Source organism: Dryobates pubescens, chromosome Z (genome assembly GCF_014839835.1).
Source record: "Dryobates pubescens isolate bDryPub1 chromosome Z, bDryPub1.pri, whole genome shotgun sequence".
In the NCBI taxonomy this organism is placed as follows: domain Eukaryota; kingdom Metazoa; phylum Chordata; class Aves; order Piciformes; family Picidae; genus Dryobates; species Dryobates pubescens.
This window is the reverse complement of record NC_071657.1, coordinates 35,766,747-35,783,984: the sequence shown is the minus strand read 5'-3', so window position 1 is coordinate 35,783,984 and position 17,238 is coordinate 35,766,747. Positions and strand designations below refer to the sequence as shown.

General features: G+C 40.8%; 1 protein-coding gene across 1 annotated transcript in view; it reads right to left on the bottom strand.

Annotated features, from left to right (window-relative positions):
• Positions 1-17,238, bottom strand: part of FBN2 (fibrillin 2) — a 183,559-nt gene that overhangs the window by 57,754 nt on the left and 108,567 nt on the right. Inside the window, exons 21-28 of the mRNA XM_009901310.2 lie at positions 15,595-15,732; positions 14,132-14,182; positions 13,541-13,666; positions 9,319-9,546; positions 6,643-6,768; positions 4,433-4,561; positions 2,343-2,468; positions 1,522-1,647 (exon numbers count right to left, since the gene is read on the bottom strand). Coding sequence (XP_009899612.2) covers positions 1,522-1,647; positions 2,343-2,468; positions 4,433-4,561; positions 6,643-6,768; positions 9,319-9,546; positions 13,541-13,666; positions 14,132-14,182; positions 15,595-15,732 — 1,050 coding nt within the window. The remainder of the gene's footprint in view (positions 1-1,521; positions 1,648-2,342; positions 2,469-4,432; positions 4,562-6,642; positions 6,769-9,318; positions 9,547-13,540; positions 13,667-14,131; positions 14,183-15,594; positions 15,733-17,238) is intronic.

The window sequence follows — 17,238 nt, the reverse complement described above, 5'->3', positions numbered from 1 at the left end:
GAGAGCAATAAGGTCACCCCTGAGTCTCCTCTTCTCCAGGCTAAGCAACCCCAGCTCCCTCAGTCTCTCCTCATAGGGCTTATGCTCCAAGCCCCTCATCAACCTTGTTGCCCTTCTCTGAACACGCTCCAGCAAGTCAACATCCTTCCTAAACTGAGGGGCCCAGAACTGGACACAGTACTTGAGGTGCGGCCTAACCAGTGCAGTGTACAGGGGCAGAATGACCTCCCTGCTCCTGCTGGCCACACTGTTCCTGATGCAGGCCAGGATGCCATTGGCCTTCCTGGCTGCCTGGGCACATTGCAGGCTCATGTTCAGCCTACCATCAACCAGCACACCCAGGTCCCTTTCCACCTGACTGCTCTCCAGCCACTCTGACCCCAGCCTGTAGCTCTGCATGGGGTTGCTGTGGCCAATGTGCAGAACCCGGCACTTGGATGTGTTAAATCTCATGCCGTTGGACTCTGCCCATCTGCCCAGCCTGTCGAGGTCCCTCTGCAGAGCCTTTCTACCCTCCAGCAGATCAACTCCTGCCCCCAGCTTGGTGTCATCAGCAAATTTACTGATGATGGACTTGATGCCCTCATCCATATCATCAATAAAGATGTTAAAGAGCATGGGGCCCAGCACTGATCCTTGGGGCACACCTCTAGTGCCTGGCTGCCAGCTGGATGTGGCACCATTCACCACCACTCTCTGGGCTCGGCCCTCCAGCCAGTTCCTAACCCATCGCAGTGTGCTCCCAACCAAGCTATGGGCTGACAGCTTGGCCAGGAGTTTGCTGTGGGGGACGGTGTCAAAGGCCTTGATGAGGTCCAGGTCATGAAACAGTTTATCAGGGAAAGGATTCTGAATTTTTATTCTCACTCTACTGCCTTTGATTTATATTTTGTTTGGTTTTCTGACTTTCAATTGCATTTTCATCTGTGGGAGCAAGTGGCTACTTTCAGTTGTTGCTTTTGTTCATATGTATTACTAGGGATGTTAAAAAAAAGGTGCAAAACACAACATCTGGAAAGAAAAAACAGTCCCAAGAAACTTAGGTTTATATTTCTGCAAAAAACTCCGCCAAATTTAACAAAGAAAAAAACTTCTGTAATCCTTACCAGTGTTTTGACAACTACATAATTCAGTATTACTACAGTGAAGGATTTGAAAAAAGTATGCAATAACGAGAAAAAGTGAAAGAGAAACCATCAATGCATGGGGCTCTCTTGATGATCAAGAAATCAAGCAGTATTTTCTGGCTGTTAGATGAAGTTTCTAATGTTAATAGAGTAGTACCATAAGAAACATTGTTTCTCAAAGTATTCTGCAGTATTCAGTACAGCAACAATCTTTTTATATCTCCTTTGTATTTCTAAGTCAAGAGAAGGGTTTACAATAGTTCATAATATGCCTAATAGCAGATGAGAAGATGGTCCTGCCCAGTTTCAAAAGGGAGTTATGAAATCAAATAAAAATAAATTAAACAACATATGCTGAATCACAAATATACAGGTGAAGATGTACAATACTTGCCTATGCAGCCTTGCCTGTCAGAAGTGGCCTGGTAGCCAGAGTTACAGGAACACTGGTATGTTCCAACCATGTTCACACAGTTGCCATTTTTACACAGATTTTCACTTAATGAACACTCATTTACATCTGGAAAAGAATTTGTATCAATTACTTGTTATTCAGAACACAGACTCTAATGCCCAGATGGCAGAGGAAGAGGGTGAGAAGTAATATTTTTGCCTGTTGGCTTTTAGGCTTTTTCAATTTCTTCTTTGTTTTCCGCATGTTTGGTTTCAAGGTATGGAGGTCTGAATGGCTTGTTTAGACCAGTGTCCAAGGGTTTATCTTCCTTGTTTCTGGACTGTCAGCATGACTGCAGTCTGCTGGTTTTGAAAAAACTTCTTGAAGCAACTATGCATCAAATGCAGAAACCAAATAGATAATACACATTGTTGATTTTGCATTTTTTTCCACCACTTTGGTGAATTACATGTAAAAGGCAGATCTGCATCTCAATATGGGACAATACTTTTTAGTAAGTGTAGGAACAAAGTTCAGTTCATGTCTGTATGGCAAGTTGCCAGTATGAGTGGTACAGTCCTTTGAGTAGCTAATACCTAAGAGGCCTGGTAAAATACTCCTCTTTGAACTCAACAGTGTTAAGGGCACTGGAGATTTTACAGGATCCATTACAAGGTTTTAATGTGAAGACACTCATAAAAACGTGGATTTGTATAAGATATTCCTGTGACACCACCCTTGCCTGAGGGAAAGAGCTTTCATAGCACAAATACCTGTTCTTCAAAGGAAGCTGAAGACTGCTATTCTGAGTTGAAACTCACCTATACATTCTTCATGTGATGGTGACAGCTCATGTCCCAGGGGACAGTCACACTGAAAACTCCCTTCAGTGTTCACACAGGTGCCACCTCTACAGAGCAGAGGGTTGCGTTCACATTCATCAATATCTGTGAGGAAATCATGATTAAAAAATACAGTATCAATATGAAAGAGTAACAAAGAGAAAAGATATTATCAGTGTCCATAAATGACAATATCTGGAAGCCAGAAATAAAATAATTGTGTCACTGAAGGAGAGCTGCTGCTTCCTCATACTGTGTAACAGGGAAAACAAACCCCTATACATTATTATCTGTAAAAATGCTTGTTTTTTCTCCTCAAGAAAACCACAAAGGGATCACACAAAGTTAAGTATTCCAGTGGATACAGGACACAAGAAAATACAGCAACTGTTTGGATGATTGACATTTACAACAATGTATTTATGTGATGAATTTTTTTTTAAAGTGCTTCTTAATGCCACCAGGCATTCAATCATATATGCATTGAAATTGTTATCTGTGGATGCCCTTAATGGGGATGTTGTATAAACCTTCAACTAAATTGCTACAGTTTGATAAGTCCTGCCTATGCCGCCATGTGGCTGAGAAATATGGTCACTACAGCTTAGAATGGCAAAATGAACATTTGACTTACAAACTTGAGAAGAACAGCAAACATTGTAGATGTGTATGAAGAGAAAGGTGACCAAAAGATCTTCAAGGTGCATAATGCACTTACACTTTCACACTCCTAGGAAGCATTATGACTACCTATCCTTGATGACAGAGACTATTATTCAGGTCTGTAGAATAATGTGGTCTTTCATTAGCCTGAGAATTTAGCAAAGGCATCATTGCATTTTGAGGTTATTCACATGAGGGGAGAAATTGCCTGATAGTAGAATTTAAGATCGCTTTTGCTATACTACTTCTTGCACAGCCCTCTGAGCTCCAAAATGTTTTCACTGAACATTATGCCCTCCCATTTTAGTTCCTGCAAAAGGCCCTCAAAGTGTCATTAATCTTATCTCCTCACTCTCTGCTATTTTTATGTCACATCTTGCTTCCCTGCCTCTGTCTCACAAACAACTTATTTCCACCTTACAGTATTCATTCTCTGCATTTGCATTCTGTTTTATTCTGTTTCTCATAAAGACAGCTGTTTTCCACAGTTTATATTCTTTGTTATGTTCATGTGTGATTCAGGCAATGACTTCTTGATGACTTTTGGACTCTGTAAATGTTTGCAGGAAATCAAGTAAAGGTGATAGGAGGCCTACACAGCCTCCTGGCACACAAGGGCATAAGATTACTTATTTAAGTTCATTTGAGACCACAAAAGCTCCTCACAAAATTCAAACACAAAAATGAAGCATAAAATGGGCAAAAGCAGGGAGAGGTGATGCTGGAGAAACACAGTGCCACTATCTGATTGTGCTCAGATAGGGTTAGGAAAACCAAATCCACCAGGAGCTGACCCTGGCAAGGGATGTGAAGCATATAACAGTAACAGTAAAAATTAGAAATGGAGGAAGAGAACTGTTAACAAAAGACTTAGACACATGAGTACTGAAAGAAAGCCAATGTCATTTTGAAGTCACTCATGACCATACTTGAAAGGTCATGGAAATCAGGCAAAGATCACTAGGCTGGGAGGAGAGAATGTGTCAACCTAATCTTCAAGAAGGGCAAAGAGGAGGACCAATTCCACCCCATCAAGATAAAGATCTCAAGACTTTTAATTTTCATGATGTATTTCACAATCTATGTCATTAAATACTCCACAATACTAACAATAATTTTTAAAGTGGCTTGTAACTTTCGGTGTCTCCATATCTATTCTTAGAACTTTAGATAGATTAGAGATGTGATTTTTCAGGCAATGCTCTCAGAATGTCCTAGAAGAGTCACATTACTTCTGGAATTCTAGCCTTTTATTTCCTAATTTTACCAAACATCTGCATAGTTCATCTGTCTTATTTGTTCAAGAAGTCACAATACTTACACATATGATGTGCTCTGACTGATGGAGTACAATCAGGCTTTGTACAGTAAATGGACAGACTCAAGCTTATCCTAGCCACACTTACCCATACAGTTCTTCATCATCATAAATCCACTTTCGTAACCATTAAAGCACTCGCACTCAAAGCTTCCAGGAGTGTTGACACAAGTACCACTTCCACATAAGTCTGGGGAAATCCGGCACTCATCTATGTCTATTTTATAGTAATGGGAAGGTACAAAAATCAGTGAATTATTCTGCTTTCACAGAAGTGAACACTCAACCATTATAAACTCACTATGGAGAAATCATATATAGTATGATCATATTTGTAACCAGCAACAACAAAAAGAAATTAATTTCATATTTAAAGGAATACCTCATAATGTTACATAGTTTGCAAAAGCTTCATAACACAATGCCTTCAGCATTCTCAACTTAAACTATGTAAAAGTCAGCTTCCATTAAATGTAATTTAGAGTTAGATTTCTTAGAAAATTACTAACTGCAACAGTTGTTGGGATTACAGAGACTACAGGAGGAGACCTTACTGTGGCCTTCCAGTATCTTAAGGTGGCCTACAAGAAAGCTGGTGAGGGACTTTTTAGGGTGTCAGGTAATGATAGGACTAGGGGGGGGAAAAAGATAAAATAAATGGGTAGATTCAGATTGGATGTTAGGAAGTTTTTCACCACAAGGGTGGTGAGACACTGGAACAGGTTGCCCAAGGAGGTGGTGGAGGACCCATCCCTGGAGGTTTTTAAGGCCAGGCTGGATGTGGCTCTAAGCGACCCGATCTAGTGTGAGGTGTCCCTGCCCATCAGGGGGTTTGGAACTAGATGATTCTTGAGGTCCCTTCCAACCCTAACAATTCTATGATTCTATACAGTGCCATTGATATTGAATTGCTTTGTACCAAGACATTTAATCAGTAATGGCATGATAAGTTTGCACATACACTTTCATTAGGAAATAAAGTAGCTTCTTTGGAACCTAGATTTCACTGGTTATGTTATTTTAAATTTGAATGAAACATACTGTAGAAAAGTACAACAGGTTTATAGAAGGTAAAAGGAATAGCTATTTTTAAGACACACTGGTAGTGAGGCAGGAAGTTAAAGAACAATTAGTAATATGGATATGATTCAGTGTAACATCATGAAGTTGGAGATCTGGGCAGTAGACCACTTGTGCAAGTGGTTGAGGAAAATTAGACAACTATAAGCTTAAATAAAGAAACTGCTGAAGAAATAAGACAGTTCTTTTTTAACATGCAAGAGTCTCTTTTGCCTCTGTATCACCCCCCATGGCCAGGTTTCTGAGAGGTAAAGATATCTCAGCCTTTACACAGAGATGTGTTGAGGTGTCAGATGGTAACCCATGTGGAGTGCCTGGGATATTACAGAGTATCTGCCCTCCTGCTATAAAATATTTGTTTATTATAGAAAGTCTTCCATTTAACAAAATCAGATCCTCTATGAGACCAGTTGAGACATAATTTCTGCCCTCCTGCTATAAAATATTTGTTAATTATAAAAAGTCTTCCATTTAACAAAATCAGATCCTCTATGAGACCAGTTGAGACAAAATTTCTCATAATGAGAAATTTTCAAGCTTATATTCTGTTTTATTTTTGCCAGACAGTAAATAAAAAATGTTAAACTTTTAAATTAAATGCATTCTCTCTTCTTCAGTTAATGTTGCACTAAAACCACAATTGTAAAAGTACCTCTGTGTGTGCTTGGCTAGCAAATCTAAAAGGAAATTAATATGCAGTGGAGACCCTCAGTTCATTTGGTAATGCAATGATCATGGAGTAAGGAATGTAAATTAAGTTAATCTGTTTGTTAAAGCATTGAACTTGGCTTTGCTGGTAATCCTTCTTGATTTTTCAGGTTGTATTGATGCAAGCATGACCTGAGCATCCTTAAAAACAATTAAAAACACTCCTAATGTATGTGTATGTGAAAAATGTAAAATATATTAAAGAATCACTTTCTGAAAGGCAAGCCTAAGACAGTTGGCCATTATGTCCAATAATAAATCTCTTAGAAACTTAAGGAAATTAATGAGATTGTTTCCACACCACCAGCTATGCAACAAGTGCAAGTTACTTTAAAATGCCCCAGGGATGTGGTAGAATCCTTGCCCTCATCAGTGCATGCTTTCAAGATGGACAGGGTGCTAGATAATCTCACCTAAGCCCCCTTTCCCATAAAAGGTATGCACAGATAACCTTTTAAGGTCCATTTCAACCCGATTCTAGGAAAAAAATAAGGAAAATGCAAGACTTACCTGTGCAGTTTCTTTCCTCCATGTCTAAAGTAAACCCACTGTTGCATCTACATTTGAAACTTCCAATTGTGTTTCTGCATTTACCATTCATGCACATACCAGGAAATACTTTACACTCATTGATATCTATAAAATAAAATAAAAAAAGCATTCTTCAGCACAAGTATCTCTCTCTCTCTCTCTCTCTCTCTCTCTCTCTCTATCTATCTATCTATCCATCTATCTATCTATCCATCTATCTATCTATATTTAAGGAGAATTTCCCCTTACTTCTCACCAATCGGATTGTGCATAAGAGGCAGGGTTTGGGTTACAGGGGACTGGAGGAATAGTGTTCTCCTGCACAGGTTAAGAGAATGGAGAAATGAAACCCAAGAGGCAAGCAGGAGGAGACATTGCTGGAGACATGACTGGAGATGTGCTTTTTGAAAGCAGAAAGGCAGAACTCCAAGGAGGAATGGGTAGATGCAGGGAGACCAGTGGGTGTAGTCTACCTTGACCTTAGTAAGGCTTTTGACATTGTCTCCCATAACATCCTTGCAAGTAAGCTCAGGAAGGGTGGGATAAAAGAACAGACAGTGAGATGGATTAGGAACTGGTTACACAGTAGAATGCAAAGAGTGGTGGTCAATGGTGCCAAGTCCAACTGGAGAGCTGTAAACAGTGGAGTCCCCTAGGGATTAGTGCTGGGTCCGGTTCTGTTCAACATCTTCATCAATGGCGTTGATGAAGGGACAGAGAGTCTGCTCAGCAAGTTTGCTGATGACACCAAACTGGAAGGCTTGGCTGATACACTTTAAGGCTGTGTGGCCTTTCAATGAGACCTGGACAGACTGGAGAGCTGGGCAAAGAGGAACCTAATGAGTTTCAACAAGGGTAAGTGCAGAGTCCTGCACCTGGGAAGGAATAATAAACTACACCAGTACAGGTTAGGAGGCAATCCACTAGAGAACAGCCCTGTTGTGAAAGAGCTGGGAGTCCTGGTAGACAAGTTATCCATGGGCCAGCAATGTGCCCTTGTGGCCAAGAGAGCCAATGGGATCCTGGGGTGCATTGGGAGGAGTGTGTCCAGAAGATCGAGGTTCTCCTCCGTCTCTGCTCTGCACTGGTGAGACCTCACCTGGAATATTGTGTCCAGTTCTGGGCTCCCCAGTTCAAGAGGGACAGGGATCTACTAGAGAGAGTGCAATGGAGAGCTACCAGGATGATTAAGGGACTGCAGCACATGTCCTATGAGGAGAGGCTAATAGACCTGGCTAAGAAGATAAGACTGAGAGGGAATTTAATAAATGTTTATAAATATCTGAGGGCTGGGTGTCAAGAGGGAGGGGACAGGCTCTGCTCAGTTGCACCCTGTGATAGGACTATGGGCAATGGAGGTTCCACCTCAACATGAGGAAGAACTTCACTGTGAAGGTCACAGAGCACTGGAACAGGCTGCCCAGAGAGGTTGTGGAGTCTCCTTCGATGGAGACTTTCAAGACCCATCTGGATACATTCCTGTGCAAACTGTGCTAGATTCTATGGTCCTGCTCTGGCAGGGCAGTTGGACTCGATGATCTCCAGAGGTCCCTTCCAACCCGTAACATCCTGTGGCCCTGTCAACACAGGCTGCTAAAGGACCTTGCTCAGGAAAAATAAAGGTTATTCATGTGTCAGCCTCTCTCAAATGCACCCACCCCCAAAAGCATTTACAAGTTGTAATGAGCTTTTCTTATACTCTAGGTATAATTTGCCGGACAAATGCCCTTTCTCAATCACTGCTTTTGATGAAACAAACTTCTCTCCTATGTATAGAGTGAATGGAAGAAAAGCACAGACTACATAAATAAGCAGAAAGAGGTGGCAAAACTTTACAAAAATCTTAAGAGCAGACAGTATTTTATTATTATTAAATAATAAAGAAATTGTTATTTATAATTAAAAAAGTAGAAAACCCAAACAATTATACCATTAGTATTAAATTTCTTATTTGTTTAGTAAATCACCACCAAATACTGAGAAATTTTCCTGAAAACAGTTCACTCCTGAAAATCAGAGCTGGTTTGTGGTCAAAGGGAGGTTCAACCTTTTGTTTTCTCAAGCAACTCAACATATTCCAAGACAGATGGTTCATAATACCTTCTTCTTAAACAAAATATTAAAATAATTCTGGATCAGCTTCTACATACAGAAATTTACATTTTTAATTCTCAGATCTCAGAATAGTGGTTTGAAACACATTAATATTCCCCACTACCAGAAATCACAGATTTATGACAATTTACAACTACAGGGCGTTACGATCCTGGACAGGGGATTCTTGGTTGCTCTCTTGCTTTCTGGATCTCAAGCGTGTGCATGTGTCTTTTGCTCATTTTTGGCGTTCTGATTGTATTTTCCCTTCTCCTTTCTTTCTGTTTCATATATATACTGATGTATTCTGATAGTTTCGTAGTGGAGAAGTGAAATATTCTGTGTAAATCAATTAAGAAAACTCTATCTGACTTTTTTTCCCCCCTCCCTGTCTTACAATAAGAGGGGAGGGAGGAAGCAGGAGGGGAGAAGGGAGGGCACTAAAACCATAACAGTCATCTCTCATCTCAAGCAGGTAAAACCCCCAAAATCCTGGTGTCTTCTTAGAATATTCACCCAGATGTACCTATAATTATCTTATATCCACAAGTGAACCCTTACCTTTGTAAAATGGCCTTCCAGTTAGACTATCTCCCCTGCTCGAAAAGCCAGGACCTCTAGGACACAGAGCCTCATATTCCTTGGTGCCAGGCTTAGGACATGCCTCACAGTCGAAGCCCCAGGCAGCCCCCACAGCACAGCAGCAGGCATCCATACGAAACTTGCCAGGCACAGACTGAATGCACTCATCTTCATCCCGTCTCAGGTAGCATTGCTCCATGCGAGTATCTGCTCATTTCACAGCAACGACAAACAGGCATTTTCATCCTTTGCTATAGTTTGTATGTTTTTCAGAAGTATCTTTTTCTAAGGCATGAACACATGTGAGGCTCAGTTTCTGGGAGACAAACTTCTGAGCAAGACTCTATGCTTCTGCAGAATATTCAACCATTTGAAGTTGCTAATACTGTATCATAGTTAAGTTTCTGCTCCTCTGCTGTACCATGCAGAAGTACAAGTATTTCTTTTATTGTCTCCCAATACCAAGACAGACAATTATGCTGACATGATTGTGCTTCTTAGGTCTTATGTGTATTTGATAGCAGAAATTCAGATATTTCTTTAGTGTATCAGGCATTCTTATTTAGAAATTGACCTGCATTCCTGGTGAAAAAAAATAAATATTCCTATCTACGTTTAAATTATTAAATTAATTTAATAACATAAGGAATACACAAAACAAAACTGCTAACTGTTGTAAGGCTTACTTCAACAGCAGTCAGCAGGATAAAACAACATGGTTTACAGAAAAATTAATTGTGGTTACACTTACAGGTCCCACTTGCAGAAAAACAGGTCAACCAAAAGACAAATTGACCAAATGTAACAAGCAAAATCTAAACTTGCATGCCCAACTGTCAGGAAAAATACCATGCAGTGGTCTGGAAGCAGGAAAAAATCAGGTTTGCTGAATCTCATGTCCAAAAAATAACAGTAATAACCCATTCAAAGTCATGAGTACATTCCACACTTTTCACCTATTTGTATCTCAGTAAAGAGAGTTCAGAAGTTTTAGAAAAAAAAAATACTATTTGTTAAAATATGCAGTAAGTATATAAAATGGGTTGTTAAGTCTCCACATGCTAATTTCTATGACACAGGAGAATTTCTATGCCCAAATTCTAAAAATTTAGCAAATAATAGCAATAATTGGAAACAGACAGTATCAGTTACAGCAATGTATATAAAATATACATTGATTTAGGAAGGGCAGGTCCTGCCTTTCCAACCTGATCTCCTTCTATGATCAGGTGACCCATCTGGTGGATGTGGGGAGGCCTGTGGATGTAGTCTACCTGGACCTCAGCAAGGCCTTTGACACCGTCCCCCACAGCAAACTCCTGGCTAAGCTGTCAGCTCGTGGTTTGGACAGCAACACTCTGTGCTGGGTTAGGAACTGGCTGGAGGGCCGAGCCCAGAGAGTGGTGGTGAATGGTGCCACATCCGGCTGGCAGCCGGTCACCAGTGGCGTCCCCCAGGGATCAGTGCTGGGCCCCATCCTCTTTAACATCTTCATTGATGATCTGGATGAGGGGGTTGAGTCAGTCATCAGCATGTTTGCAGATGACACCAAGTTGGGAACAGATGTTGGTCAGTTAGAGGGTGAAAAAGGCTCTGCAGAGGGACCTCGACCGACTGGACAGATGGGCAGAGTCCAATGGGATGGCATTTAACAAGACCAAGTGCCAGGTGCTGAACTTTGGCCACGGCAACCCCATGCAGAGCTACAGGCTGGGGTCAGAGTGGCTGGAGAGCTCCCAAACAGAGAGGGACCTGGGGGTGATGATTGACAGCTGCCTAAACATGAGCCAGCAGTGTGCCCGGGGGCCAAGAGGGCCAATGGCATCCTGGCCTGTATTAGGAATAGTGTGGCCAGCAGGAGCAGGGAGGTCATTGTGCCCCTGTACTCTGCAGTGGTTAGGCCACACCTTGAGTCCTGTGTCCAGTTCTGGGCCTCTCAGTTTAGGAAGGACATCGAGACACTTGAACGTGTCCAGAGAAGGGCAACAAGGCTGGTGAGAGGCCTTGAGCACAAGCCCTATGAGGACAGGCTGAGGGAGCTGGGATTGTTTAGCCTGGAGAAGAGGAGGCTCAGGGGTGACCTCATTGCCCTCTACAACTACCTGAAAGGTAGTTGTAGCCAGGAAGGGGTTGGTCTCTTCTCCCAGGCAACCAGCACCAGAACAAGGGGACACAGTCTCAAGCTGTGCCAGGGGAGGTTTAGACTCGAAGTGAGGAAAAAGTTCTTCACTGAGCGAGTCATTCGTCATTGGAATGGGCTGCCCAGGGAGGTGGTGGAGTCGCCATCCCTGGAGGTGTTCAAGGGGAGACTGGACGTGGCACTTGGTGCCATGGTCTAGTCGTGAGGTCCGTTGGGACAGGTTGGACTTGATGATCCTTGGGGTCTCTTCCAACCTTAGTTATACTGTGATACTGTGATACTGTGATATATTGGTGGTATTACCCAGAAATGTATTGGTAGCTTAATGTTCTGCAGGAGGAGAGAGAGACTGTGAAAAGAAGTTCAAGAGGACACACTATCTATGATAAAATAATTCCTGGACATATTCTACAACATTCCTGACATAACTAAACTGAGGTAAAGCTGTAGGGAGGCTAGGCTTTAGGAAATCTAACAGAACTCATAAATGTTTGGAGAAGCTGCCAGATCTCAAAAACCATAGAAATGCTTTCCATACAAGCCCTTCAAACTTTGCAGCTTTATAATGTAAATTTATGCTATGTATATCTGAAGTTAAACAATTTAGAAGCAAGAATAAGAAATGGAAATTATTCAAAGTACTTGTGGTCTCCTTTATTCCACATCAAAATCATACTTATATTCATTCCCAGTAATTCAGGAAAGGTTCTGTCAATAACTGAATTTTTACACTAAAGTCATTGTACTGGATCCTGCAGGAAAGAAATGTACTACAGAAATACATGGAATAGTGCACTGTTTGTATAGCATAGTAGAAGACACATATCTTGTAAAATAAGATAATTTTTTCCCTTAAAGTAATGAAAAGGAACATAGAATTACAGAATGCTTTGGGTTGGAATGGAACTTTAAAGGCCATCTAGTCCAATCCCCCTGCAGTAAGCAGGAACATCTTTAACCAGATCAGGTTGTTCAGAGTGACATCCAATCTGACATTAAATGTTTCCAGGGATGCAGCATCTGCCACCTCTCTGGGCAATCTGTGCCAGTGTTTCACCACCCTGTGGTGGTTTTAGGCTATGCCTTTAAAATTTAGTTACAGATTTTGAGCAGAAAAGTAGAAAAATATACATAAATCACTACTGGGTGTAAAAATGAAAACAAAAGATTATTCTAAACAAATTAATTGGATAAATATCTGCCATAAACCAGGCTGTACCTAAACAATTCCTTCTTCTTTTTCTGATCTCTGCTGCTTGCTTCACTCAGGAGAGATTAACCTGCTTTTTGGCTGACCTTGGCTGAGTTGTTTAGTTAACTCTAACCCATTGCTTTTCTCTGTGTTACTCTTCTCTCTTGCGACAGGGGGCTGGGGGGCTCAGTGGAATGGCTTCCCTGGTCTCTGACCAGGGGGATTTTCGTGTTGTTTGCTAATTGTAAGTATCTGTATAATGTTGTAAATACTGTTTATTTTGTACATATTCATTGCATTCCATTGTAGAGTGTAGGTTTTGCTTGTAAATACAGCTTTCCATTTGCTTCTGAGTTGGTCTGGAAAAGTTAATTCTGGGGGGAATCTCAACCCACCACACACCCCCATAGTAAAAATATTCTTCCTTATTCTAGCCTAAATCTACCTTGTTTTAATTAAAACCATTTCCCCTTGTCCAGTCATAATATGTCCTACTAAAATGTCTGTTCCCATCTTTCTCATGGGTCCCCGTTAAGTACTGGAAGGCTGTAATAAGGACCCCCTCATCTAGTTACCAGCAAGTCAGGTATTTCTATTCCTGAACAGGACTCTGAATAAGGGCAGCACTCTACTGATTGTGTGTTGGGCAAAATGAGACTTAGCACAAATGTTCTTATTCCCCCCCAGGATTAACAGCTCTTCCCTGAACAGGCACAGGTATTTAAAATCAATGCAGGCATAAATTAAAATGTCGGCTTAACAAATTGCTTTTGGAGGAATTCAAAACCAAACCAGCCAACTTTTCACAGCTCTCTGAGAGTAATTTTGGACAACAGCTAAAAATCTGGCAGAGCTGAGTGTGCGCTTACCTACACACATTCGTCCTGTTCCATCCAGCGTCAATCCTTCAGGACACTCACAGTGAAAGGAGCCTCTGCTGTTAACACACCGCCCGTTGGGACAAACCCCCGGGAAAACATCACACTCGTTTACATCTGTTGGGGAAAACCAGGAGCTGAGTTACATGCTACCTCAAAGGAAACAGCTACAGCTTTGTTGATAACTTAAGCTACATAAAAGAAAGGGAGAGACTTTCATTCATACTGTTCTAAACAAGCCTCTGGCTCAGTCTCAAGGGACTACTGCACGATCTTCAAGTCACAGAGTACTAAAATGCCATATTGTCTTCTCTGAGACAAGATGATGGATATGACTGAGAGAAAGTTAAAAATAATGGGATTAAGTGCATTTTGATGGAGCAGTTCCATTTTCTTTGTTTCATTTTGATATCCTCCAAAAGTGAAACACAGCTTTTCCCAACAGTCACTAACTGTGGAGGCATTCATCTAAGATCAGTAAAATTATGTCCGATAAGAAAACCCGACATAATAAATGTCTTTTTTCTCATTTTGAAAGGAGAGAAAAAAAGTGATGGCTTGAGTAAGAAGTAAAGAATTCACCTTCACAGGTAACACCCTTCACTCTGGCAAATCCTCTTGAGCAAGCTGTGTCTGGAATCAAGCCAGAAAGACATATCATTGCTTTAGAATGACAGAAATATAGGAGTGAATAATTTAAAAACAAATATTCTTCATAATTCTCCAATAATTTGACTGTATAAGATGGTGAGTGCTCTAACATCAACGAGAAAAGGTATTGGCTCATGTCTGTTACTTACAACAAGTGAACAGGTGACGTGCTTTTCCAGAATGCTCTCTGCACTCAGATGCAGCTGAAAGGTAAATTTCCTGAAAAGCTGCCTGAAGATTTAAAGCTTTGGTGACGTCAGGTATGGCTAAAAGCATTTTTTAACACTGCAGCTTAATAAAACATCTGAGCAATTACTTTTTAGGATATGCATGCAGAATGCAGCATGCTGCAGTGACCTGAAAGACTGCTGAAATTCAAAGAAGAGGAAATTAAATGATGAATCTGTCCAGTTTGACGAAATTAGCTCTCTAAATTGATTATTTTAAAATTTGTTTTACTAGTCTAACCTGACCATTCTACTTCCTTGTTTTCAAAGTAATTATCTTTGCTTGATGTCACCCTTCACAGCCAAGAGCTCTGTTGGGTGTTGTTTGCACCATGCTTGTTAGGAAGTATCATGTGCCTCCGGATACTCTTTCAATTAAAATGGAAGGCTAAAACATCCTGACACTGGTTCAGCTGTAACTGACATTATTCCGACCTTACTGGGAGAATGTAGGGCTATGAAGATGATCAGGGACTAGAATGTCTCTCTTACGAAGAAAGTCTAGGGAACTTGGGTCCTTTTAGCCTAGAGAAGATTGAAGAGGGATCTTATCAATGCTTACAAATAGTTGAAAGGGTGCGTGTCAGGAAGATGAGGCCAGTGACGTTAGAAGAGGTAATGAGCATAAACTTGAACATCAGAAGTTCGATGTAAACATAAGGAGGAAATTCTTTACTTTGAGGGTGCTAGAGCACTGGAACAGGCTGCCCAGATTGGTGGTGGAGTCTCCATCTCTGGAGCCATTCAAAACCTACCTGGATGCCACCCCATGCAACCTGCTCTATTCTACAATCAGTAATTGTACATAAGCCACACGTTTGAAAAGAGCTGGAAGAAGCATCAACGTACGGAAAAACAAAAAGCCCTCAAGACTTCCACCAGGTATTTAATGTTATTACAGTAGTCTTATTCCCTATTCAATGTCTGTGGAGATGAAATGCATGTAATTATTAAAAGAGTTATTCATGAGTTATTTCCTGCTAACTTCAAAGTTATTAGAATGATCTTTGATGGTGGAGATTACAAATGATGCCAAATAAGACAACTTTTCTCTTTTGGTGTGTGTGTTGTTATCATGATTTGTGATTTGTGTTTGTTTCCATATAGAAAACAGTGAGAAACTATCTAGTGATACTTCTCCCAAAAGATGCAATACAGGGAGCATACCTAATTCACATCGCTCACATGGGCTGCCCCAAGCTGCTCCTAAAGTAGCACAGCATTCAGATTTCAGTGTAGCACCATTGATGTTGACTTCACAGCGACTGTCATACACATTAAGCCAGCAAGTCCCCTTAAGGCTATCTGCAGCAGAATAGAAAACAATGTCACAACAAAAGATCTGCCCAGCCACCCTCATGCCACCCTCAGCCAAAGAACATAAAGAGTACAAGCACTTCTTCAAAATGAAACCTTCTCAGTTGAGAAGCAGAGGAAAGGAATAGCACTATCATTAAAAGGATACAATAGAGAACACAGCTTGAAGCGTATTACAGTACAGGTCCCACAGCTAGCAAAGGTCCTCTATATATCACCGTGATTTATTGATTTATTTAATTGATTGACTGATCATTTTAGAATACACAAGTTACAACAGAGATCACAACCTGGGACTCCCCCCATCCCAGCTGACTGCCTGGACCATGGTTACAAAATCCATTTTCATGTTATAAAATTATATAGCTCAGAAAGCACAACCCTTCTTTGGCTAACATAATAGGAAAGAAGTTCAGCCAAGAACATGACTGGAATCAGTCCTAGTAACTAGGCGACATAATTCATTAATAGTTAAGTGTAAAAGGGTTGTACTATTTAGGTTAACGTTCATCACAAACATGGGGGGCAGAACACCACACTTTGGATGAGAACATAAATCAAGGACAGGTATACAAGAGTGAAAAAGACATCTTTTCCACATCTTGGTCAGCCTTTAGCTAACAGTCAAGACTTGGATTAACACAAGACCAAAGATGAAACCTGGGCAGTCATTACCTGAGTCTGCTCTTAGCTAGTCATGGGATGAGCATGACTGTTCCTCGTATGTCCCAAATACAGGGATTAATGTGGGGAGAGGGAATATATAGATTCTTTAGCTGCTTTCACTCCACATCTAGCTTGCTGCCCATGTGCTGATGTCTCTGCTTTATCTTACCAAAATGTAAATGCTTCCTTTGCTTTATTCACCAGTAGTTTCTTGAGCTCAGTATTATTTCTGTTTAGCAGCCAACTTTTTACAGGATAGAAAGCTCAAACTGGTATCTCAAAAATTATTTAAACTCTGCAAATTATCAAGTGACTTTCCTCACACCAGCTCCATCTACATTATTCTGCTGAAGCCTCCTTGTCTTACCTTTTTCAGGCCATGAAATAATTTCCTTTCTTTTACATAACTGTTCTTGTCCAGAAGAAAACTACAATGGGCAGTCACTGTGACTTCAGCTTTGGTGAAGAAGTTATTATTTATCATCAAAATACTCTTTCTATTGCTTGGATCTCTCTGATTCTGACTTCAAGAATGTGAGAATACAACAGGCAGATGGGAGGCTACTTTTGTGCGTAGTGTATGAATTCCACAAGCGTTGACTAACGCATGTATATCAAGCATACAATCATTGTATTTTAAAAAGTGCATTTAAAAAGCCACAAATGGTAGTATCTCTACTGGATGAGCAACTGCCAAAGGAGCAATTCCAATTTTTTACCCACTCTGAGAGTGCAGATTCAGTATTGCAAACACTGTCAGTCTGTTCCAGTGTTCCACCAACCTCATAGTAAAGAACTTGTTCCTAATATCTAATCTAAATCTGCCCT